The following is a 25,107-nucleotide window of genomic DNA, read 5'->3' on the forward strand; positions in this document are numbered from 1 at the left end:
GTTTTCATAAAACTTAATGAGTCTTGCATGTTCATATTTGATCTGAATATCATAGACGGATTGTATGTTAGATACACGTTCTTGCTTTAATATCACGAGGAGAATGTATATTAGGAAAACCTAACCTTCGAAGTGGCATGTGTAAATCATAAGTAATTGGTATAAATTCATAGGATTGATAGGTGATGGTGGAACCCTAGTGCCTTTATAAATTGGTATTTAAAACCCTTTTCTTTGATTATATTAGTTTTTGTTTAAAATTCGTTTTTAATATTACCTAATCTCAAACTCTCTTTTCTCAAGTTTTAATTCTAAGTATTTAATTAGGAATTGTTTCTACACAAATTATCCAAATAGTCCTTGAGGAAAACGACCTTGCATGAGCATCTATACTACAACATCCTTGTATTCTTGCAAGTATCTCATGTGATTTTGACCTTATTTGCATAGACGTTAAAATTCCTATCAAGACCCTACCGTTGATCTTTGACCGACGGTTGACTTTTGGTCAATGGGTCTCAAATCATTCTAGAACGTCATTGGGATGTGTTTTATGTAGGTTATGTGTTCTATTGATAAGCGTTCTAAGACGTGATTGAATAATTGTCCTAGGATTGAATAATTGTTCTAGGTGAGGATTGTTCGTGACATCTCGATGTTCGTGCTAGGAAGTCGTAGCTCAGACCTTAAGTGAGTGGGTCTTTTCCTTTTTATCATATGTATATCATTGATAATTCCACAAACGCTTTTAAATTGATTTATGCATTTTATGCCATGTCATATATATATATATATATATATATATATATATATATATATATATTTGCATATTATAAAATACTATGATATGGTTGAGTTTTAGATTGCATTATGGTATAACCATATGCATATTACCTACATATCAATGTTGTGAATGCCTTGAAGTGCCAAGGTGAACGCGGGACGTACAGGTAAGTTCAGGTGAGTTTATAGTGTTATTTGAAATGATTGATTGATGGCATGACTATATTTATGTTTTATGCAACTTCGACACTGTCATACAGGTTGTAATGATAGGCAACTCCGACACTGTTGTACAGGTTGCAATGACAGGCAACTCCGACATTGTTGTACATGTTGCAATGATAGGCAACTCCGACATTGTCGTACAGGTTGCAATAATAGGAAACTCCGGCACTGTCGTTCAGGTTGCAATAATAGGTAACTCTGACACTGTCGTACAGGTTGCATTAGGCAACTCCGAATCATTTGTTATCATAGATTGATTTATGAGTAGTACAGGTTGCGTTAGGCAACTCTGACTCATAGGTTACTATAGATTGATGAGCACTTGATTATTATGATATTGCCGATATGTAGTGATTGGAATATTCTTGGATTTACTGTTGATTTACATTTGATTTCATACTTATATGTAGTATGATTTCCTGGACCCTATACAGGTATTACAGGGAGGGATTATATATTTTAGAAGGTCTTTATTAAAGTTTTATTTTCAAACCCACTCACTCTTGTTTTTATCCCTCCAGGTTCTAGAAGTAGAGTTTTCGTATCGATGAGGATTCATGGAAAAACTTGGTATTGGAGATTACCTTCGATGGTATGATTTTCAATCCACTCTACTGTACTTTACTTATGTTTTGACGTCACGTGTGAAATGGGTTCATTCCCGCTCACAATGCACTCTCATATTTAGGCATTTTTAGGTTTAAATTTATTCACATTTTCCACATCACTACACTTTATGGCTTCGTCACCTTCCAGGTGTCAGCCAACACAGCTCGATTCGGAGCCTTAGTGGACAATCCGGGTCGGGGTGTGTCAGTGGACCCCACAACCAATCCCCATTTTTTTTTTTAAACAAAGGTACGATATTCATTAAGCAAAAGTAGAATACGTACAAACTGAGGATAGTGTGCATAATAGGCCTCGATAAAAACCTTATTAGGGCTTTCAACCCGGTCTAAGGAAAAGAGAGTCCCACACAACAGAAAACCTATCCTCAAATGAACAATATATAAACTTACAAACCATCCTCAAAAAAAATATCTTGAATTAAATATGGTGGCTCCTTAAACCACAACACCTTCTGATCACAGCTAATCCCCATTCGAGCTAACTAGTGTGCCGTCGAGTTGCCTTCGTACGGAGTATGATTAACCATAGAATCCGACCAACTTGCCATGAACCACCTTAAATCATTTATTATTGGTCCAAACCCCGAGCAATCAGTTCCTTGCCCCTTCATGGCCGCTAAAACCAATGTGGCATCACCTTCAAAGATAACCTTTAGCCCCTCAGGGAAATGGTGTCTTGCCAACACCATTGCTTGGCGAGCTGTAGTGAGCACTATGCGTAGTGCAGATTGTGGGCTCACAATTGGATCGGCGGCAGCAACTAGAAACTCCCCCAGATGGTTAAGCAACACCACCCCATAACCACCCCGTCGACCACTTTGATTCCAGGCCCCATCAAAATTACACTTAACCCACCCCTCATTTGGATTTCTCCACTTTTGCAACTCTGGGGCAGCCCTCATTACTACTGGCTTATGCCATTTATGAAATTCCTACATCCATCCTTCTGTTCGAAGCATAATTTCTTGCAGGTGTATCACCTTGCCTTCCCAAAGAACCTCATTCCTATGATTCCATAATGCCCAAATCATCATCAAACAAAATTCAAACCTAACAGTTGATACCTGTAGTTTTAAATTTGCTAACCATTGGATGAGAGATAAACGTTCATTGTCATCCACCCTTAGGCCATGGCTGCGAAACCATGATGCGAAAATTAACTTAACACACAAATTAAACCCTCTTTTGACAATTGTAGTATATATGTAAGTAGGGATCGTTCTTAAACTGGGGATTAAGAGGGATTGCTAAAACACTCTAAACTGACTCAAAGACACAAAAACAAACTAAAAACGTAAAGATTCAAAACAAGTTCACAAGACTCAAAATAAGCTAAAAACACTCAAAACTGCCTAAAAACACAAACTAGGCAGTTTCTGACACTAAACACAATTTTGGACGAAAATTGGTTTTATCTTAACTCAAAACACTTAAAAACACAACTAGGACAGATTCTAACTAATTAGACACTCTAAAGTAAAGGGGGATTTGGTAATGGGACACTGAAGATGATGATAGCGACGATAGTGAAAGTTATTTTAGTTCAGATGAGGATTAATATTAATGTAATATAATTTTGAATTGCTTTGTAAATTAAATGCAATTGTATTTATCATAAAATAATTTTAATGAAATATATGTAATTTTATGTATTTATTTAAAGGAGTTTTAACAAAATACTCCCGGTACTATTCACTTTTAACAAAAAACCATATTTTTACCTTTAACTGGCACTATTCACTATACCTTTAAAAAGGGCTTTACATTAAAAGAGAAGATTTTTTGAATTTTTCGTTAGTTTACCTTTTATTTAAGGGAACTTTAACGAAAAGCACCCGGTACTGTTCACTTTAACGAAAAACCACATTTTTACACTAAAAAGTCAATTCTGGTACTATTCACTTTACCCTTTATTTTGTCCTTATCATTAAAACTCAAAGTTTGCAAGCCCTTTTCATTAGTTTTCCTTTTATTTAATGCCGGGTTTTCCAAAAAAATTCAATTTTTTTTTAATTCAGGCCCTTGCGCGACGAAATATATAAGTTCAGACACTCATGTAAGGGTTTTAATTTTTGCGGGGACACCATAACAAATTCATTTTTTTCCTAAAAATATTTTTAGGAAAAAGTTCGAATTTTTTTAAGTAATACACATTCTTGCGCGATGAATACAAATAAATCGTCACACAAAGCCTACTTGCGCGACAAGTATCCCTGTTTCGTCATGCAATATCTAATATTTGGCACATTGTTAAATTTTTCTTCAAAATTTAAAAAAAAACGCACGACGAATATATGGTTTGCGTGGCAAAGTTTTGCTTCACGTGTAAGGAAAAGCGACGAGTGCGCAACGAAGACTGCGTCGCACAAAGTTGTTCGTTTTAATTATTTTTGAATTATTATTTCAATTTTAATTTTATTTCATTTTTAATTTTGTAGATGTCTCACCTTATATCTACCCGGAGTGCTGCGAGTAGTGGGTCCCCCACACCTCCTCCACCACCTCCTACTGTGTGAAGCGTTTCACCAACAGTGGAGCATCCAGTGGTTGCGTCAGGAAGACTCGACGTGGCATAGGTGCTGGCATCATCGATAACTTCGATGGCGCTTCCGCCTAGTGCACGTCGTACTCACCGGCGTGCCTAGGCTCCCGACACGTCTAAACAAAATGAAGCTTTTTGCTACTTTAACAAAAAAATATGGAGAAGAAAAATCTGAACCTAGCTAAATGACTCGTTAAATATATTTACAAAACTTGATTTTTATCTTAAAAAATATGAGTTTTAGATTATAACCTTGAGTAAGATTTAAATCTAATTTTCGTCCCTTATAAAATTGTTCACAATGTTGCTTGACTGTGCTTTATTATTTGTTATTGTTTGTAGGTTTTGGGAAATGGTATAAATGTTGGGGAGGTTTTGCCGAAATTTCGTAAATTTTTAATTGTATGTTTGACGCTTGTTTTTTTTTTTTTTTTTTTTTTTTTTTTTTTTTTTGCAGCTAAGAAAAACACCTGGGGACCCTGCCAACAACCGAAGACGGGGCAGGTCACCTGAGTGACAAACGATCCTATACGATGAAAGGCATCAAGATGCACCTATAGCGAAGTAGCATAGTGCATCAGTGCACGACGTGGGACATGTTGTTAGGTCCAAGTGCCCTATGTTGTGGAAATCATGGCTCGAGATCCTAGTGGAAACGAAGACCCTGGTCCGTAACTATTTATCGGTAAGTTCGTAACTTTGTTTTATTCAATTATATATCAAGTTCATATTTTTATATTATTTTTTTTCAACTTTAACTTTAATTTTATTTTTGGTTTTTTTATTATTTTAATTTAATACTCAGTAAATTGTAGACAAATTACAATTTTGACGACATAAACGAGTCGATGGACAGCTACCTAGACAGGTTGTTTTACAAGCGATACAAGCAGTGGAAGAGCGACCTCCATAGACATTTTGAGTTGTTTGATGATCCAGCGATCGCTCTAGAGGAGGGTTGCTCGCTGAAGTTGGAGGATCGGCCGGACGAGTGGGCGTGGCTATGTGGCCATTTTCATGGGCCCGCCTATGTGGTACGTTTTTATATATGTATTACTTATTTAATTTTAATTTTTTTTTAAATTATTGCTACTTTAGGTTATGCGTTTGTTTCATTTTCTTTAAATATTACACTAATACATTTATTTTATATTCACAGAAGAAGGCAAATGCGAACAAGATCAACCAAGAGAAGAAGACGTTTTTATATATGTATTACTTATTTAATTTTTTTTTATTTTTTATTTATTGCTACTTTAGGTTATGCGTTTGTTTCATTTTCTTTAAATATTACACAAATACATTTATTTTATATTCACAGAAGAAGGCGAATGCGAACAAGATCAACCAGGAGAAGAAGACGTTTTTATATATGTATTACTTATTTAAATTTTTTTTTTTAATTATTGCTACTTTAGGTTATGCGTTTGTTTCATTTTCTTTAAATATTACACTAATACATTTATTTTATATTCACAGAAGAAGGCGAATGCGAACAAGATCAACTAGGAGAAGAAGACTTTTCTCCACCATTCTGGTTCAAGACCCTTCTTCTATAGGATGGAGGTGTGACGATAGGTAATGAGTGTTTAATATTCGTGCTTCCAAGTTAGACGTCCAACATTGTCTTTATGTTTTTTTTTTCAGGGGGATTTTAAATTCCCTGAGATAGACGTCTTTAAGTACATTTATGTTCGCCCCGGGGATGAGCTCACCAAGCAACTACACATAAGTACAACTTCATTTGAAATTAGTATTTTATGCTTCCAAATGTTACAAAATTTAATTTAATATTAATTCTACTTATACACTTCTTGTCTTATTGTCATAGGCGACGATGGTGGAGAGGAGCCATATCGTACTTTAAGAGTCTGCCTCCCAGCTTCCCCTAGACACTCTTATTGAGTCCTTGGCTCTGCTCGAGGATGTGGGGTTTCAGATATTGACTAAGACCTTGGATGCGACCCTTGGGCAGAGGCCAGAGAAGTATTGTCAGGGGATGGGGCAGACTCGTCAACATGCTAATGGGGCCTCATAAACACAACCACAGGGTCCCGGCGCCACTGAACTGAAGCATGAGGTGCCCGAACTGAGGAGTAAGCTCGCGTTGATCACCCTCAGCTTGAATGGCATCCGTCTCCCACCCACGTTGTTGTCCCCTCCACCTCCGAGCAACAGAACTCGTCGACCTCCGAGTATGTCCACCATCCTTCCCAGCATACCGACTCGCCGCCCGATTTGCAACCTGTCCAACAGCCCGACTTCCGGACCCACTTCCAGCCCGACCTGCACCCCAACCCGTAAACAACCCCATTTAATGACCAAATATATTATAGGTTTCTTTTTCCTTAGTTTTAAACTTTTTACTTGTACATACATTTCTCTTTGATATATAAATGTTATTTTTTTCCTTCATTCATTATAGTTGCAATTTTAATTAAATAAATTATGTAACCAGAACCAAAAAAAATGAATAAAAAATTAATTAAAAATTGATCCTTACACGACAAAATTTTCATCGCATAAAGTAATATCGACAATTGCTTAATATTTTTTATGTTATAATTAATTTAAAAAATTGACCTCGGGCAACGAAACTTTCATCGCGCAAAGTTTACGTCAACTAGTGTCCTATGCCATATGTTCGTCGCACAAACTTAATGGCCACAAATGCCAACCGTCCCATGTATTGTATCATGCTGAGCTCACTTTGTTGCATCTGATGACATAATGTAAAGAATATCCAAGTGCATGCTGAAGTGTCACAATTATATTGAGACTCTACTTCGGTAGACTTGGTTATCACGAAACTCACCCCTATGAATCTAACTGGTTTTGCAACGTAAAGGGACATTCAACTGAACACACAAACAAACCCTTTATGTGAAACCCTCTCATACTCTGTAAAAATATTTCATTAATTCATTTGTCAACACATATTTAGTTTGGATAAAAATCATTAGGTTGACAAACTAGTAACATATTCAGTTTGAGTGAACATCACTGGAACGGTGTAATCACTCAGCTTGGAATACCTTCAATTTGGTTAAACAACCTTAGTTCTAGTTCGGTTGGTTATCTGTCCCAATTCTCAGCCAGCGAAGAGTCTTCGATTCTTTTGCCGAAAGAGGTCACTTCATCAGCCTCCCCAATTAAGTGAGGTGTTCTATAATCGATTACTCACAAGTTCATTCCATAGTTCGGCATTTAGACGGCCGAACCACTTTTTCCGTAGAGCCACTCATTTCTTTTGAGTATATATGTCCCTTTAGTTTGATTATTGTTTGGCAAACTTATAATATTTTCACAAATATAGTTGAAGCAGTCAAATTCAGTGCATAATATTGAACTTCGCAACCGAAGGCATAACATTATCTTCAGGTTCCAAAACCCTAGGCCGAGAGTATTCCTTCCTCGGCCAAAGTCTCTCGGTGTAGAAGTTAGCATCGCGTCTTATCACCACACTACCACATCCATCTCATTCACCCAACCGAGCTCGATGGCAAATTGGCACGCCCTCATCAACAACCATCCATAGAAGAACATAGTTAGCTCATTGATTACTCGGCTTGTGCACCACGTAAGTCTTGTAGTTTTTAGAGTCTACACTTGCATACAGTTTCATGCTTCTTCAATTTGAAATTATCTTTAACTACAACTTGTGTGATTAATTTGCGCATTGTATACAGCTGCAAACTTATATACACGACAAACCATGGAATCTTCTTGTCGTGGGAAAGTTAGTTGTTTTACAGAACCTACATTATGCTCATGAGTTATCATGGATGACACAATACTACGGAAATCAAGACTTTAATATAGATATTGAATTCGTTATTCATTAGCCGGACGATAATTTATCATTGTTGTCATAGGCGTGGTCGCTTTGTTCACGATTAGAGACATTGTTTGAGGTTCAATTAGTGAATTAAGTAAGTTTTCGATTAATATAGAGCTCAATTATTCTTACTGGCTACAGAATTGACCAACTTGAATACTCAGCCAGCTGGCTGTTTGTATTACAAACAGAATTTGATTGATTCAATATAACTGCCATTTAATATGAGGTAATCGCGATGATTAAGTGTTTAGTCAAGTTTTGTTAGCGGTAGAAATAGACTGTTCATCACCAAAATGACGTCGCTTCTAAACAAAAGTGGCCACCATTAAACGTTGTTATTGATGGGTACACAGAAAGCAGCTATGAGAGTAATCCTACTAGTTACACCTCATCTTATCCCTATGATCATTTAGGTTATTAAACTCTGCAATCGGGGCTCAAAGATGCAGTTGCGTCAGTAGTCCAACGGTTGATGCAATTTTTTCATTTAACATTTCATTTAATTTAAATTGCTTACTCTTTTTCAGGCCACTATATATGGAGCTGGTTGATGAACCCAGAAAATATAACAAATTAGTAAATAAGCAATTTCTTAGCGAGCTGCTGACTAATAACTATACCTTTCTGGTTCATATATATAGTTAAAGTTCTTTATATTAGATTTAGCAAGATGTTTTGATTAAAACAAGAGATTATGTAAGATGTAAGATAAATAAAAAGAATAATGTCTGCAAATGTGTGTTAGCTAGGTCAAATGAGTTTGTATGCCTTCTACGCACGAGTTTAATAACTCATTTCGTAAATATATTAAAGTAGTTTAAAATATAAATTTCGTCGATAGAAATTCAAAGTAAGTGGTCCTAGCTAGTACTCCTGAAGATACGGCTCATCAAGTTTGCGGCTTTAAAGTTTTTCCACCTCTAGTTATATAAATATCATAAGATCAGCCTTCTTTTTTAAACTTTTTTTAGGTCAATATATATAGGTCAGTCTGTTTAACTTAGCTTCATGTCTTATTCATTTGTCTTTGGATTTGGAAGGCGTAAATTAAGCTCAGGATATGGAGAGAAGATGGCATATTCAAAACTCCTAATTTCCAAACAAGTAGATGTTCCTTCAACTGCAACACCAACTAGATTATTTAAGCTGTGTTTGGAGAAGTGGCACATCATAGTTGCAGTTGCAGGTGCTGTCTGCATGTCTCGTTCAAAATATTAGTAATTTCAGGAAACTCTGTCTTAATATGGTATTATATAATCAATTTTCCTTTTGAATCAGGGGCATTAATTAACTCGTTAATTAAGTTTAATTCTTTTGTATGGGCTTTTGCTTTCTATAAACTATTCTCTTCTAGTTCTAAAAGTATATGAGTATGGCCGGATGATTGGTGAACTGAATGCCTCAATACTTGGATTTATTCTTGTTTAATAACATCCGTAGATTTGAATTTTAAACATCCTTTAAAATAGTGATGCTAAATGTTATTAGATTGATTAGATTGCCCAAATGATCGCAGTTAGTTTAGGGTTAGGTATATAGTTTAGTCGCCATACATAATAAAATAAAGAGAAAAATAAAAACAACTAACAGAAATACTAGAAAACCAGCATTCGAAACCTTTCTTTATAACAAAAAATATAAATAAATACCAGTTTAATTTACAAATACATTGCATGTAGCCTGCTGTGGTAGAAATATATAACACGTCATGCTGTGGAAATGTGGAATAGAACGATGAATTGTGAGGTGGTATATATTCTAAGGAGAAATTACACAATATGTTACAAGAAAAATAACGAAATTGGTGGGCGGATTTGATAAAATATTGCATGCTTTCCATGCTACGGCTATCCTTTAATTAATTGTGAGGAGCAGGTAAAACAATATATTCCAATTGCACTAATTTAGTAGCAGCATGAAATGTGTCATTTTCATGGGTTAACTTATACTGCTTTATACTGCTTGTCACAATCTTTACGATCATAAGCATCTTATGGAGAGGAATTTTTGGGTGTATCTGAAATATAGTCTCGTGGTATGTATTATACTTCAGTTGTTTTTAGTGTATACGAAATACGGCCTACAAAATTTTAAAAAATAAATAAAAACATAAAAAAATAAAAAGTTGAACGGTTTGTCATAAATGTGTATTATTTGACACTCAGATAAATTGTACTGACTACTAAATCAAATTATGACCATGGATTATCATTTTAGCGACATTATGTATTGGGATTCTACTTAAAGACTAGCAATTGTCAATGTTTATTGGGAAACAGTGCGACCCTTGTACTAAACCCAGCTAGGGTTTATTCACATCCATCAAGATGGTCGGTGAGAGGCGTAAAATAAGATCGTGTTCACACATTTTTATGGCCTCATCACGTGGAAGCGTAACCATTACCACCCTACTTAGCTCACCATCGCCTGGCTTCGCCGGAAGGATCAAAACTTGCCCTAATCCGGACACCGGCTCAACATAACACGACACACGAATTGGTACTATCACATCTTCAAAAATAATCGAGAATGGGTCTACGCCCTCTAGGCTAGCACAGATGAGATCACAACCGTTCATGAAGGACTGAGATCGATCATCCTTACATACAAGCCACTCGATCAAATCCATGATTCCCTCACGGTCCATTTTTGCCACTACTTCACCTATAGAACTTGCAGCTTGTGACAAATTATCTTCTTGGAAACCCTCTAGATGAACCTTATTATAAACCATGCAATTTCCAAAGAAGCCTTTATCTAACCCCAAAACTTTTCTCATATCCATGCGTATAGACATGTCAACAAGCCCATTTCTCACTCCTTTTACCTTGCTAATACAAACCCAAAAGAGCCCAGAAAGGGCCTCAAACGGTGTTGGGCTTGATTTGTCAGTTCCATCAATGGGCTGGGCCATGGCAATGCAAGCCCGAACCATGTCGTCCGAAAAAACGAGAGTAACAGTCGTGTGTTTTGCATCTACGATGTGAATTGACTTGCTGATGGAGGTTTTGTAGTGGTTGATCAAGGCAGTGTAGGGCTTTTGGTTCAGCTTTCTGTTTCCCGGCCTCCGCTGAGGCAACGGGTAAAAAAATGGAGGGTGCATCATTTTGCTGAAGAGTGTTGTGTTGGCCCAAGCTTTGATGAACATGGTTGCACAAGTTTGATCTGCAAGGAGATGAGTGCAACTTAGCCCAATTGCTAGTCCACCATCCTCAAATTCAGTAAGCTGCACACAAGAAAACACACGAAAAAGAGACAATGCTTCTACATGTTATTACGAAGAAAATGATATATTGTCCGGCTATCAATCTGAACACTATGTAGCAAGAAACCGATCCTACTAATGTTCAATTAGATTACATAGCATATCGAACTACTTACTAAGAGAATATTTTTCTGTGACAAGAAGAAAATCTTAAGTGTAATCAATTGTACACAACTACGTATCTATCTCATCACGTGATTAATCTACATGCTGAAAAAGAAATACACGTAATTGTGTACAAACGGAGATAGAGAAGCTATTCTCAATTGCAGAGGAGTACTAACATGATTACCTGAACATAAAATGTAGACCAAAAATAAGGCTTATGGTACATGTCCTCCCAATAAACAAGCATAAGCTCCTTCTCCCTATCCACATTTCTTAACCACTCCTCCAAACTCCCTCTGGCCTTAGCCTCAATCATTCTCACGCCCGCATCATTGCACTTTATCATCCACTGCTCTTTGTCATTCTTCTGCAACCGGCCTGTGATTATCGGATAATTAGTAAGCGTTACCGCGAGGGACTCTCTGAGCTTTGTTGTGATTTCACCAGGCTTTGTTGGCAATCCAGTTGATGGATAGTACAACACCATCCTAAGGTGGTTCACTTCCATGTGGCGGTCAAGAACGGATAGGGGGTAGGTTTTTCCGGCTTGGACAGGCTTCGTGCTCACCACGGTTCGTTTGCAGATGAATGTGATAAGCTCGGCCATATTGTTAGGATGTAAGATTACAGAAATTGGGATGTTTGATAACGATGAGTACTATTATTTATTGGTTGGTTTTGTGTTACGTGTGTTCCTTGTAGTAAGTAAGAGAAAGGGTGTCCATGTTTACAGGCACCAGAAAAACTAATTCTTCTATATTGAGGAAAATGAAAATCTCATGATCCATTAAATTATTCTTATGTTTTCTACGATCTGTTCGTTTGAAATTGTTTCCCCATTGATTTACAGGGTTACTAGATTGGGGTTACCTTAGCATATATAGAAAACTCTTATGCTGTATAGTTTCTTTTCGTTTTCTGCTAAACCTTGCAGCTATTTGTTCTTGAGAGAGATTTCATTCCCTAACTAATGATTAATTTGTCATTCATGTTTAAAAATTAATAGTTTGTCATTAAGTAAACTTGTATTAATGTTCACCAAAATGATTTATTTAGACTTGAGTTAACAAAAGTTAGCCTGTATTGAATATAGACTTTTTATGACTTCTAAAAAGTACATGAAAATCTTGTGGTATTCAATTATGACACTTTGTGAGTACAAAAATGCAGGTGTATCCAAAATTAAGTACTTTAAATGATTTTAAAAAGTTATGGATTTTGATAAACTTTTAGTGGCTTTATAGTAAGTTTTTTGTCCTAGCAAATCCAATCTCTCCCCAAAATTTTGGTGGATTTCACTTTTTTCTCAATTCTCTAATGATAATCCACCACCCAGCGTAACGTTATGGTTGTCACTATCACCACTTCTACCACCATGTCACAACCATCATCACCACCCCCATCCCTACTCTTCCACCACCCCGACACTCACACAATCACCACCCCTAATATTATTACCGCCACCAAAGACACCATTTTTACTACTACCATCTTGCCAAAATCACCACGCGACACTTCCACCACCATCATAGCCACACTATCACTTGATAAGACTACTTTGTCATGGTCATGATCACTACTTCAATAATAAAAACTCAAAAAAAAAAAAAGATATTTACAACAAATGATAAAAATTCCATGAAAATCCACAAAGTTTAATTTTTTTTTTATCTCTTTAGAGTTATGCATAAGTCATTCATTTTACTCGTTTTTACCCTAAAAGTCTATTTATAAAAGTCTACAAAATTTTATAGAGTTTATAATAGTTAGTAAAAGCCTACTAAATCCGCGAAAGTGTATGAATTTAATTAAAAACTCAACAAAACTCCATATAAACCTTAACACTCCTATAATTGTGCTCCAAAGTGCAAATGCAAAATCTCAATTCTCACTTATGTTTTAAGTGGTCTATGACTACCCTTTAGCTTAAGATATAGGGCAAGGGGAGGGACATAAATTAGCGATAGATTGACACCTAAATGCAGTGGAAGTCATCACTTCGAGCTTGAGTATGCTTAACTCAACCTGAGTTTTTGTTAAGTACTGCTATTTAAACACATAAAACTAATCATGCTATAGGAAGTCTCATCTCTATTGAAATTTGTCAGTAAATGTATTGATTTTGTTTGTTTGAACAACGTTTTTATTTTCTATTTCTCTTTTCACTTGGTTCCCACTTCTTAGTTTTCAACTTGTCTTCTACCCAATGAAATATGGATGACTCATCCTATCAAAACTTTCAAGATTTACATTCATGTTGGTAAGGGTCTAGGATTCTTTTCTCCTCTATTTCCATCCCGTTTCCTCCACTCCTTTCACACTCTTCATTTTGTCCTTTTTATATAAACAAGTTAACATAAAATATTAACGTGACTTAATTATAACTATTCAAATAGAAAAAGAGGAAATAAGACAAAAAAAGAATGGAGAGAATCCTCATGGGATGGTAAGTAAGTCCCATTCAGCTAGCAGACCAGACACCCAAAAATACAGCCCAAAGATAAGCGGCTGGCAGAAAACACGCACTCATCGAGCACGTGTCAAGCAGCAATCTCCGTCCTCCACATCTCATCACATCACACGAATCAGATCGGACACCCTCCCGACTCTCTCCTCCCCTCCCCAAATCTTCCCCCACAATTTCACGTCTACGATTAGGGTTTCTGAAAATGTCTGGTGCAGCAGTAGCGGTGGGTTACTCGAGCTCCTGGGCACGCGCCCTCGTCCAGATCTCTCCCTACACTTTCTCCGCTATCGGCATCGCCGTCGCCATCGGCGTTTCTGTCCTCGGCGCCGCCTGGTTTTTCCCTTTTCCTTGTTTCCTCTCCATTTCTTAATTAAAGTTCTAATCTTTGGATTAATTACTGATGATGAATATTATTGGATGGAAATTAGGGGGATTTATATAACTGGGAGCAGTTTGATCGGTGCAGCAATCAAGGCTCCTCGAATCACTTCTAAGAATCTCATTAGGTGATGAAATTTCCGGAATTTACTGCAATTTTGCATGCATTTTCGTTAAATTTTAGCTTCTGCTATTAGATTTGGAGTAATATAGCAAACTTATAGTAAATGTGAATCCCAGACAATTGGGATTATCTCGATGGTCTGGAGTAGCATCCCAGTAATTGAAATCGATAGTTGATTAAAAATCTTAATTGAAAATTGGGTCGTGTTTTTATTCGCAAATGCACTAATAACTATCTTGTTTAATTGATTGATGGATGGAGAATTGTGCTGTCTATTCGAACACGCCCAAAACTGTTTCTTAACAGTTAACACCAATGTGGGATTTTTGCTTGTCTCAACGATGCACCTTGAATATTTGAACTTTAACGTAACTCTGCTGATTGTGAATTACTTAGTGTGAGATCAAGATGATGATGTTTCACGACTGACTTGGACTGGATGCATTGGTTGTCTCAGTTTTATCTTTTGTGAACGGAAATTCTTAAAACTAGCTGTGTTAATTGATTGATGGATGGAGAATTATGCTATATATTTAAACCCTCGTAAAACCTGTTTCTTAACACAAATGTAGGAAATTTGCTTATTGTTAACGATGGACCTTGAATTTCTCTACTTTAATGTAGCACTGCTGGTTGTAAATTTTGAAGTGTGACATTAAGATGATCTGATTTGGGACTGACTTGGAATGGATGCATTTTCTGTTGCAGTGTTATTTTTTGTGAAGCTGTTGCTATATATGGTGTTATTGTTGCAATTATTCTACAAACAAAGTTGGAGAGTGTTCCAACGTCAAAGATATATGCGCCCGAGTCTCTTAGAGCTGGATATGCAATCTTTGCCTCAGGGATTATCGTGGGCTTTGCCAACCTTGTCTGCGGGTTAATATCTTTATCCTTCTCTATCACGTTCCTGTATATGGAGTTTTGAAAAATTTTGATGACTATACAATATGATGATTTTGTTGTGATTTTGTGACAGGTTATGTGTGGGAATTATTGGAAGCAGCTGTGCATTGTCTGATGCCCAAAACTCCTCACTTTTTGTGAAGATCCTTGTGATTGAGATCTTCGGCAGCGCACTTGGATTGTTCGGAGTCATCGTGGGAATCATAATGTCAGCTCAAGCAACATGGCCTTCAAAATGATGATTCCGTTGCTCGGTAAAACTTGGCATCACATTACGACAGTGTTACGTGCATGCGCAAATGAATTCTGTAATTTGTTCTTTTCATCATTAGTGATAGGAATGTTAAAACTGCCGTGGAGATACCATCTTGCCCTATTGTATCAATCTTAGGCTGTATTTAATCTGTTGGGAGCGAGTTGTGGGAAGTTAGGCATTTCCTCATTCATGGTGGTAAACAATTTTATCTTAGTTTTGAACGAATAACAGAATGATCTTTGTATGCATCGATTAAGGTCGGTTTCTATACAGCTTTGTTTCGAATGCTCAATATTGTGTTCAAATAGTTTCAGGTTCAAACGTTAATACGTGCATATACAAAGATCGAACAATACTCAGAACGGATATCATGCTTTATTGGCTACAGAGCAACGGAATCGGAATCAGGACGATCTGTCTTGACGATTATCCGGTGCATAACATTTGAATTAAAGTAGTATGGATGGAACATCGGTGAAAAAGGGCATGAGTTTCTGCTGAAGCTCGTGACACTCTTCTGGGTTAGCGGTCTCGGGGTTGAAAAGCTGGCGATCAGGAAGAACAAGGCCTTGTTTAATCCGACCCATTCGCCTTGCGTGCAAGACTTGTTTACGCACGACTGGTAATCGAATTGATTGATATTCTTCAAGAGCAAATTGTAAATCTTCTGCTCCCCACTTCTTCAAGCATTGACCTAACACCGCAGCATCTAGCACCGACATGTTCGTGCTTCTTAAGGCATGAGGAGTTGTGGGGTGTGCTGCATCTCCAACTAGTACCACAATGTCCCAGTAGATTTTTTCCAAGGGGTCGCTGTCATATATAGGATTGATGAAGGGCTCTTTTGTTTCTCTGATCACTCTCACAAACTCCGGAAGCCACATTTTCTCTGCTTCTTTGTGCATACTCTGGATCATGTCGCTGCTCGCCTTCATGGTCATCGAGTTAGGCTTCAGATCAGGTTCGGGTTGATGGACATACCAAATCCAATTCAGCCTTTGGTTCGGAAGCTCATACAGCACAGTGTGAGTCCCAGAACCTAAGCCAAAGTACAAGCATTTTCCAAGCTCAGGGTATTCCTTTCGGATGCCGATTATGGTTTCTGAATTCTCATTTCCTGCAAAATCAAGCACCCCTCTCCATGCGCAATAACCCGAATACCTAAAGCAGCACAGACAATATCAAAAGATCACTACACACTACAAGCTCAAAATATGAAAGCTTTCATGAAAATGGTTGACACTTGACAGTAACAAACCTCAGTTTATGGTCAGGAACAAAACTTTGGCGGATCGAAGAGAGACATCCATCCGCTGCAATGAGCAAATCACCGATGATTTCAATGCCTTCATTGGTTTCATGGGATGAAGCCTTCACTATAACTGAAGACTTGTCACTAGAAATGGAGAAAGATAGGAAACGGTGACCCCAAAGAAATAGGTTTGGTGGAAGTGCATTGTATAGAAGAGCATGTAGGTCACCCCAATGTCCTGCTCTACAGTTCAACTTCTCATCTCTAGTTAGTGTCCATTTCACCTTTTTCTCACCATCTATGGCATCATTCTAGCAACAAAAATTTTCGAGCTTGTCAGAAAACTAACAAATCACAGATTAACATGTGTATACATTTTTTTAAAAAAAATTTACGAGTTACTTTTTCATACGCATCAGCAGCATTCTAATCACAGACCAACAAAATAGAAATGAGGAATTGTGTTTTGTACCTGATCAATTGTAAAGGGTAGAGTGGTCTGGTGAAGAAGCTCAGGGTCTTGAATCCATGACTGGATGAGTCTGAGAGAGAGAGGGTCAAGGCCAAGTCCTGCCCCAGTTTGGCTTCCAGTTGGGGGAGCACATGATTTCTCCACCACCAAAACGTTCCACCCTGTTAATACGAGCGTATGGGCGCATGATACCCCTGCTATGCTCCCTCCCACTATTACTGCCTTGGGTTTTTTCTTCAGACTCATCTCTCTATCTCTCTCTCTCTCTCTCTCTCTAGAGGTGAAGAGAGTTCCCTTTTTTCTTCTGTTGCTTGTGAACTTAAGAAAGATGGGTAGTCAGCAGAAGACAATCGGACATATGGTATGAAGACAAATAACGGGTACGCCAGCAAACATTTTTTTTTTTAAATCTGGAATTTTGCTTTAATTTGTCAAATTTAAAAGTATTTTGGTCAATCCAACGGTGGACATCAAATCAGCGGTTACGAACATCCAACATCCAACATCCTCATCCTCAAACACTGAATTTTCGCCCTCTCCATTGGAGTCTCCATCCTCTCTCCGCTTTCCCAAATTTCCACCATTCTCATTACTACTGTAGAGATTAGACTTGAGAGAGAGAGAGAGAGAGATAGAGAGAGTATCTATCTCGGCTTAAAGCATGTCGTTTTGCTCCTCCCTGTCATCTCCGCACTCTCTGTTTCTCCTTTCCAAAACCAAATCTCCAAGCTCTCGATTCAGAGCTTGCGCTGCTGATGTTCCTGATTTCCTCTCAGCCGATTGGTTCGCTCTCTCTCTCTCTCTCTCTCTCTCTATATATATATATATATATATATATATATATATCTCTCACTCCTATTGATTGATACATAGCTGATGACGATCTTGGAATTTGCAGGCTGGAATCCCGGAAGAAGAGGCCCTTTGGCCCCAGATTAAATGTAATCATCTGATCGTATGGAAAACTAAATGATTTCATTCGTTGAAGTTCCTCTCTCTGCTTATGTGATATAATTTGTTGACTTGTGTTCTAGTTTAGCGCAGAAGAAGCTGTTCAGCATCAGCTGGATGCCCTCAAGTACAACGATCAACCCCGCCCGGATTATGGCATCGAGGTCATGTACAGGGTAAACTTTCTCAATTTCTTCTACTTTTTTGGGTTGGATTTATTTTTGACACGAAGAAATGGGTTGGCTTTGGATTCTTAATGTTTTGTTTCCTGGTTTATTGTGTTCATAGTTTGCTGGGTTTGATCCTTTTGAGAGGTCCACCTATTTCGGGCCATTCTTTGATTTGGGGCAGGTTGGTGCAAGCTGTATTTATCAAATGATTTCCGCACGCCTTTTTTCTCCTTCTGCATAACCCTGTTAATTCTTGTCGCCTAGTTCTCCTTGGATTTATTCATTCCAAAGTCCAGGTAAACAGGGGTGTGCATGGGAAGGAAAAATCTGCGGAAATTACTCCCCCTACTGATATTTGTAGCTAATGGTTTTCTCTTTGGTTGGGTGATTCGCTATGTGTGCAGTTTGAACGATTTAGGCGAATTTTTCACCATTCAACATATAGAGTGTTGTTAGGTCATAAAGAGAGGAAGATGTTGAGCAGTTTATATGTGGAGGAGGTATGAGTACGTTGATTGATTCCACTAACTAACTTATATGTGATGTAACTTTGAGCTAACTTAGAGTTGCCATACTAGACCCGAGTCCTCTGGTGTTGTTACACGTTTAATTGCGTTTCTAATTCGATGTCTTTGTTGAATGAATTGCGACTGGGAACTAGAACCTATTCAAGCAGCGGGTTTGGATACGAGGATGTCGGCCGGAGGAAGAAGAAATATTTCAATTCACAATGGTTCAGGTTAGTGAAGATGTTTTCGCTTTGCATAGTTTCTTAAGGGGAATAGATGAATGATGAACATGTCATATTTACGAGGCAACAAAACATGCATATAAGTTGTGTTGTAAAACCTACGGACATATTCTGAATACCGGATTTCACACCCCGCCGAAACGGAAAAAGTATAGGAATCCACTGGTTGCTGTATCTAACCGAAAAATAATGTCTGCCGTCTGCAATGCTTCACGGCAGGCACGGTCTGTAAAGCGTAATATGGAACTGTATAGTCGGTAGCCTTATATGCGTTTTATACGATTGAACTATGGGAACCATAGTTATACCTGTATTGATCTGTAGCTTCTTGTTGGCAGAGGGTTGGAGGGTCATGGGATGGTTATTGGCTGACAGAGAGTGTACTTCACGACGGAGATGCTTTTGCCGGTGGTTTGGCTTATTGAACATTCAAGGCAGCTATCGATCGACGATCACTCTAACAGAGACATTTGCTCACGCACTGCCAACCTTCCAATTTGTACATATGGAAAAATAAGCAAAGTTGTTGTAATGTCTAATATGATGTAGTTCGTATATCAAGTATTGTAAAGTCCGGAAGCAGCATGTATCTTTCCTTCTCGTACGTCTGGTCTGCCCCAACTCTTGAGAAATAGTTGAAGTAATAAAGGAACTTCAGATGATTCATAGTAATGCATTGTAACCGAAGAGATTTTACGTTATTCATTCAGTTTACGTTTCTTCCACCTGTAATACCGAGTGCAAAAATAGAGAGAACAAAGCAGAAAATAAATCATCAAAAGAGTGATGTCCATTCATCCCTGTATGCATGCTGCCTGCTTACAGAATTGCATTTCCAAAATATCAACACACTTCATAAAGAAAAGCCGGAAAGGGTTTTGTTAACGTGCCGGAAACCCTTACTTGGCCCCGAAATTATAAAATTTTCCATATGATCATAAGCTAATCCAATAAAAAACCAACAATCGTTTCACCGGAAACATCGCATATGAACCATCACATAACTCAGCTTCCAATAAATTTTAGTTAGTTTATAACTCTTAACAACTAAGAGGTCGCACTTGGTGCGATGGCAAGTGTCTTCGCCCATGAGCTGTAGGTCTCGGGTTTGAGACTTGGGAGCAGCCTCTCCATAAATGAGGGTAAGGCTAGCCGACATTCACCTCTCCCAAACCCTGCGTAAAGCGGGAGCCTTATGCACTGGGTACGACCTTTTTATAACTCTTAACAACTAGACAATATCCAGCATAATTGAGAAATAAAACAGACCAAAATTTAATTGAACAGCACCCCATTTGATAGCTTGGACATGTTATTTCTTTGTCTGAGTAATATACTTGGTGAGCACATAGCAGTCTGGAGGGGTAATGTTCGTGTAATAATTCTGGATGGTTTCCGTGATTTCGAACCCAAATTTCTTATAGAAGTTTATGGCGTCCTCATTGTTTGTCTGAACATGCAAGTAAATTTCGGAAATATTTTGCTTGGCGCACAGATCAAGAGAATGGTTCAACAGTTTTTTACCTGCAAAAATCCCAGAACTTAGATCAGAAAATTTGCACAGTTGCAAATATCCAGATTAAGCCAATATTTACCAGTCAACAGAACCACCACAAAGCAGGAGACTTCTTGACAACTCAAGTTTGTATTCAGAAGGCAAACTTAATCAAAGCATGGATCATGTATTTCGACCACAATGCCACACCAAAGTTATAATATGAAGAACATTGCTTGCTTACCAATGCCTAGTCCACGGTATGGTGCTAAAACTCCCAATGTCATGATGTACACGCGGACAGCTCCATTTTCCTTTTTCTCAAGCCGGCATGCAATTGCACCAACGCATATATCACTGAAATATGCTGTATACAAATAATAGCAGGAATTAAACTTTAAACTTTCATACTGTTTGTCACTTTGGCAAGTAGTCAACTCCAGCATAGACACGAGTGCTAAAGAAGGAAAAAAAATCCAAAGGATGATAAATCAAGGGTATACCTACACAATAAGTTTGTAATCGTGTTTACATACGATTATCAATCTAGTTTTAGACAATATATGCAGATTCATCTAGAAATCATAAGAAATGGACTTTGATGGCTCAGCGAATAAGTTTGTTAAATAATAGTCTCAATTTGGTCCTCTCACGAGCATTCAGCACATACAATTCATAACAGGATACCTTCAAAAATGCCCAAGCCACTGTCCCACCCACTTCTCCATTCATAATGACCCTCTTTGCATGCCTAATAGAACATAACTCATCAAAGAAGACATCTAATTTTGTTGTTGAAGAACCGATAAAAATCCAGGGGATAGCTAATCATTTAAGTACCTCACTGATGCTGCACCAGAACATCGTCATTTATCTTTAAAAATATGTAGTTACTCTCGTTTTTTTTTTTTTTTTTTTTTTTTTTGGAACACCAAAAAGGAGAAAAATTGACTTAAAACACATAACAATCGAACCAATCATTACTATCAGAACTAAAACTACCCAAATCCATGACATACCAATAAGTTTTCATCCCCAATTTACTTGTACATTTGTGTTGTCGACATTCTTCAAAAGTGTATCCAAATCCAAGTGACCAAACCCAGCATTTCCAAATGCAATGAGCTAAAGCCCAATATTTCCCAGCACGACCCATAAACAAATTCCATTTCGGATGACCCGAAGCAAACAAACAACAAGAAAGACTATGAAATACGCAGAACGAACAGAAACCTCGAAATACACAAAGACAACAGTAATTAGAACTTAATTAGAAGCTCAAATTTTATATCCCATCAAACATTTTACAAAATAAGCAGGAACCACAAGACATTTCAGGGAATTTGCACAAAATCTACACTAGTAACACAAAATAAGCAAACCCAGAAAATGTTGTGCAAAATTAGACAAAACCCAAAAAATTTTATGCAAAATTAAACAAAAGCCGTAAAACATGATGCAAGATTAAACAAAACCCAGATATATTATGCAAAAATAAGGAAGACCCAGAATCGAAGCTTAACCTAGCTTGGTGAAATCGCCGGAAGCGAGGGCATCGGCGTAGTACTTGTCGTTGTAGCGAACTGGGAAGAGGGCAGTGTTGAGCTTCTTCAGCTGCATCACGTTCTTGTCTCTCAGCCCGTCCAGCGAGCTTTGGACTTCGCGCCCAGCCCCCATTTCTCCACCGAGAGTTTTGCTTGCAGGGACGACGAGCAGAGAGAGAAGGAGAGAGGGGAAGGGGGAGGGTTGGGATTGTAATTTTGACATAGCGTCTTTGGTTTATGCGGTGGGTGGTCGGGACGATTCGGGTCGGGTCATGAAAGTAATAGTGTTGATGGTTTGGCCCATGCTTGTAAAAGTTTGAGATTAGGCCCATTAATAATAAATGCGGTTAATTAGAGTGAACTATTAAAACGTTTATAAAGTTCTAGTGGTATTCAACAATTTTACAGCAATAGTCCGAACCAATTAGTAGTTCAGAAATGTACAGTCATGATTGAATTGATGAAATACTATTTTTTTAACTTATCAATCTAATGGATAAAAAGTTGGACTACTAGTAGTTTAGACTACTGAAAACAAATCCGAAATTTAGTTATGATTTTCATAAAATTATTAAAGGGGGTGTTTGATGGATGAGATAGTTTTGTCTTCGACCAATTGCAAGGAGTAAAGCATTCTTTGGTATACAAGTCCACCAATTGAACGACACCTAAAATGTGTTACGCTGCTTTAATGAGGATAAAGCGAAGCTTTTGAGTACTCACATGGTTGTTCGAGCTCTAAATGCAAAATGAGACCTATTTTGTTCTACATACGAGGATAAAGGGATATTGGAACCTATAGTTCCATACTTAAGTGCAATCAGCACTTTATTGTACTTGGCTCAATGCACTTGACCAACACAAGGTGTGTTCTTAAACTGGTTATGTCTGTACCGTTGAAGATGCTACAATATCTCGAGATCAATCAAACAAGAGTTGATTGGTACGTCTTCAAATAACATTCGTGTTCTAGCCCTACCTGAAGCATCGCGCAAATATTTTTGGTTGAGGGACGTGATTGATCACAAAAGAAACTCATGTGGCTTTTCTATCATTGACGTTCCAACAATGATTCATGAAGACAACGATGCTTGTATTGACAAATTAAAGAAATGATACATCAAAGAAGACAATGCCAAACTTATTGCTATGAAGTTCTTCATTCATCAGCAATAACAAGTTCAGAAGATTGAAGTCAAGCATATCCAATCCCAGGAATGTTTCCTACCTTTTCACAAAATCACTGCCGAAGTCAACCTTTTAGAAGGTTGTTCATGAAATTGGATTCTATAAACTTTTAGATTTGCATCACCGGTATTCTCTTGGGGAGTTTTGTCAAACTCAGGGGGAGTATCCTAATGAATACTCACATGATCTTAATATACTATATCCCTACAATTAGGAGCACTTTTCCTAACAGGATTTTTGGTAATCTGACGAAGTTTTGACGAGACATCTACTTTGGGTTGGTCATACCCTTTTGTATGTTAATGATCATCTTGGAGATGTGAAACAATATCGAGATCCTACATTAACTTAGTTTTCTCCTTAGACTATGGATTTGTCTCACTGGGTTTACCATAGCCAGGTTTTGTGAGATTTGCTTTTGATATGTGCCGCTACTAAGAGACTCTTGTTAGCAACTATTTGTACCTAATGAGAACTAATGACAACAACCGCCATCTTCTAATCATGAAGACTTGATGCAGCTACTTCTTAAGTTGTACACATTCAAAGAAGAGACTCTAAGGAAAGACTTAGAGTACTTGGATCTAACGGAAGACGTGACACAAAACCGAGTGCAATGGTGTTCTAGGATTCATATAGCCGACCCCACTTAATGGGAAAAGGCTTTGTTGTTGTTGTTGTATCAAGAAGTTTAACTAAAACTAGTGGTGTATGTTGTTTAAATTTAACAAAGAGATCCTAGGTTCAAATTATTATAGGTTTATTTACTTTCTAATGTTTACGAATTTTTTTTATAAGGGTATAAATTTAAAAAATTTGGTCAAATGATTAAAAAGTTTAACTAGAAGTGGTGGTTCATTATGTTTGAAATTAACAAAGAGGTCTCGGATTCAAAACATTATGTGTGTTTTTTTATTTTCCATTTTTTATGAATTTCTTTTCATAAGAGTATAAAAAAATTCAAATTTTGGAATTTCTTTTCATAAGAGTATAAATTTTTAAAATTTTGGTTAAATGATCGAGAAGTTTAATCAAAACCAATTATTTTTGTTGTTTAAAATAAACGAAAGGTCTTAAGTTTGAAATGTTATGTGCTTTTTTTCATTCTTTCCTATTTTTACCAATTTCTGTTTGGTTGTTAATTTATTTTTAATTGCTAACTAGTAGCTGTGTGGGTTGCAATTTTTAGACATTCATTCCAATTCAAGATCTAACCACCTTCAACAAAGAGTAATGTGTAGACCAAATTTTTAGACCAAATTTGCAACACATATGACTTGCCACTAATAAGAAATAAGCACGTTAATCAACACTTAAGTAATAATCCAATTATCAACTATCACATTATACAGTTTACAAAATTTGATTTAAAAATTTGGTATCCCTAGTATTAGCATGAAGAAAATAATGGATGCATGTCTCATTCATTGCATATATATATCAACTAAAGATTCAAAAATATGATTATTTTTTTAGTCCCCTATTGACAAGGTTAGTAAATAAGAAAAAACATCTCACGAGTTATATAAAAACACTTTAAAATGGAAACAAAACTCATCATCTATCTATTTGTAAGCCTGGGGTCTTTTGGTTCCCTCATCTCAATACAAAATAAATTAAAAAAAATTTGGGTCTAAATTATTGAGTTTGAAGTGCTTTTCTAAGCATAATTTTATCAAAGTCTTACGTATGAAAACAAATAATTTTTCTTATTGAAGTTAGGACACATTTTTAGGGTTGCCCCGGGCCTCAAGTCTTAG

At 37.2% G+C, this 25,107-nt stretch overlaps 5 protein-coding genes across 6 annotated transcripts; 2 read left to right on the top strand and 3 right to left on the bottom strand.

The window, feature by feature from the left end:
• Nucleotides 1–10,266: 10,266 nt before the first annotated feature.
• LOC126633230 (protein ECERIFERUM 26-like) lies at nt 10,267–12,068 on the bottom strand. The gene is made up of 2 exons (XM_050303805.1): nt 11,578–12,068; nt 10,267–11,246 (listed from the first exon to the last, which is right to left on the bottom strand). Exons 1-2 carry the CDS (start codon nt 11,998–12,000, stop codon nt 10,323–10,325), a joined length of 1,347 nt encoding a protein of 448 aa, XP_050159762.1. The 5' UTR covers nt 12,001–12,068; the 3' UTR covers nt 10,267–10,322.
• A 1,795-nt stretch (nt 12,069–13,863) lies between these two features.
• Nucleotides 13,864–15,816, top strand: LOC126632079 (V-type proton ATPase subunit c''1). The gene is made up of 4 exons (XM_050302305.1): nt 13,864–14,193; nt 14,289–14,366; nt 15,071–15,241; nt 15,342–15,816. Exons 1-4 carry the CDS (start codon nt 14,063–14,065, stop codon nt 15,505–15,507), a joined length of 546 nt encoding a protein of 181 aa, XP_050158262.1. The 5' UTR covers nt 13,864–14,062; the 3' UTR covers nt 15,508–15,816.
• A 61-nt stretch (nt 15,817–15,877) lies between these two features.
• LOC126632075 (uncharacterized) lies at nt 15,878–17,574 on the bottom strand. The gene is made up of 3 exons (XM_050302301.1): nt 17,249–17,574; nt 16,783–17,087; nt 15,878–16,685 (listed from the first exon to the last, which is right to left on the bottom strand). The coding sequence occupies exons 1-3, from the start codon at nt 17,492–17,494 to the stop codon at nt 15,974–15,976; spliced, it is 1,263 nt and encodes a 420-aa protein (XP_050158258.1). The 5' UTR covers nt 17,495–17,574; the 3' UTR covers nt 15,878–15,973.
• A 122-nt stretch (nt 17,575–17,696) lies between these two features.
• LOC126632076 (uncharacterized) lies at nt 17,697–19,792 on the top strand. 2 transcript variants are annotated; one of them, XM_050302302.1, is made up of 7 exons: nt 17,710–18,031; nt 18,147–18,189; nt 18,283–18,375; nt 18,488–18,550; nt 18,774–18,869; nt 19,031–19,108; nt 19,459–19,792. In XM_050302302.1, exons 1-7 carry the CDS (start codon nt 17,910–17,912, stop codon nt 19,543–19,545), a joined length of 582 nt encoding a protein of 193 aa, XP_050158259.1. In that variant the 5' UTR covers nt 17,710–17,909; the 3' UTR covers nt 19,546–19,792. The 2 variants fall into 2 exon arrangements, with proteins under 2 accessions (XP_050158260.1, XP_050158259.1); XM_050302303.1 differs by lacking the exon at nt 18,488–18,550 and having other exon boundaries at nt 17,697–18,031.
• Nucleotides 19,793–19,996: 204 nt separating this feature from the next.
• Nucleotides 19,997–22,378, bottom strand: LOC126632077 (uncharacterized). Its single transcript, XM_050302304.1, has 3 exons — nt 22,139–22,378; nt 20,860–20,982; nt 19,997–20,644 (listed from the first exon to the last, which is right to left on the bottom strand). The coding sequence occupies exons 1-3, from the start codon at nt 22,290–22,292 to the stop codon at nt 20,433–20,435; spliced, it is 489 nt and encodes a 162-aa protein (XP_050158261.1). The 5' UTR covers nt 22,293–22,378; the 3' UTR covers nt 19,997–20,432.
• Nucleotides 22,379–25,107: the final 2,729 nt, after the last annotated feature.

The sequence above is a fragment of the Malus sylvestris genome, chromosome 8 (assembly GCF_916048215.2).
Source record: "Malus sylvestris chromosome 8, drMalSylv7.2, whole genome shotgun sequence".
In the NCBI taxonomy this organism is placed as follows: domain Eukaryota; kingdom Viridiplantae; phylum Streptophyta; class Magnoliopsida; order Rosales; family Rosaceae; genus Malus; species Malus sylvestris.

What these genes read in the sequence shown, in the direction of transcription:
- LOC126633230 (XM_050303805.1), bottom strand. Translation starts at nt 12,000, where the DNA reads ATGGCCGAGCTTATCACATTCATCTGCAAACGAACCGTGGTGAGCACG. An exon ending in GGTCTACATTTTATGTTCAG is followed by an intron (nt 11,247 to 11,577) that starts GTAATCATGTTA and finishes TCTTGTGTGCAG; the next exon opens with CTTACTGAATTTGAGGATGG.
- LOC126632079 (XM_050302305.1), top strand. Translation starts at nt 14,063, where the DNA reads ATGTCTGGTGCAGCAGTAGCGGTGGGTTACTCGAGCTCCTGGGCACGC. An exon ending in TCTGTCCTCGGCGCCGCCTG is followed by an intron (nt 14,194 to 14,288) that starts GTTTTTCCCTTT and finishes GATGGAAATTAG; the next exon opens with GGGGATTTATATAACTGGGA. An exon ending in ACTTCTAAGAATCTCATTAG is followed by an intron (nt 14,367 to 15,070) that starts GTGATGAAATTT and finishes TTTCTGTTGCAG; the next exon opens with TGTTATTTTTTGTGAAGCTG.
- LOC126632075 (XM_050302301.1), bottom strand. Translation starts at nt 17,494, where the DNA reads ATGAGTCTGAAGAAAAAACCCAAGGCAGTAATAGTGGGAGGGAGCATA. An exon ending in TACCCTTTACAATTGATCAG is followed by an intron (nt 17,088 to 17,248) that starts GTACAAAACACA and finishes TTTTGTTGCTAG; the next exon opens with AATGATGCCATAGATGGTGA. An exon ending in GTTCCTGACCATAAACTGAG is followed by an intron (nt 16,686 to 16,782) that starts GTTTGTTACTGT and finishes GTGCTGCTTTAG; the next exon opens with GTATTCGGGTTATTGCGCAT.
- LOC126632076 (XM_050302302.1), top strand. Translation starts at nt 17,910, where the DNA reads ATGTCGTTTTGCTCCTCCCTGTCATCTCCGCACTCTCTGTTTCTCCTT. An exon ending in GATTTCCTCTCAGCCGATTG is followed by an intron (nt 18,032 to 18,146) that starts GTTCGCTCTCTC and finishes TGGAATTTGCAG; the next exon opens with GCTGGAATCCCGGAAGAAGA. An exon ending in CATTCTTTGATTTGGGGCAG is followed by an intron (nt 18,551 to 18,773) that starts GTTGGTGCAAGC and finishes CTATGTGTGCAG; the next exon opens with TTTGAACGATTTAGGCGAAT.
- LOC126632077 (XM_050302304.1), bottom strand. Translation starts at nt 22,292, where the DNA reads ATGGGGGCTGGGCGCGAAGTCCAAAGCTCGCTGGACGGGCTGAGAGAC. An exon ending in CGGCGATTTCACCAAGCTAG is followed by an intron (nt 20,983 to 22,138) that starts GTTAAGCTTCGA and finishes ATTTGTATACAG; the next exon opens with CATATTTCAGTGATATATGC. An exon ending in ATACCGTGGACTAGGCATTG is followed by an intron (nt 20,645 to 20,859) that starts GTAAGCAAGCAA and finishes GGATTTTTGCAG; the next exon opens with GTAAAAAACTGTTGAACCAT.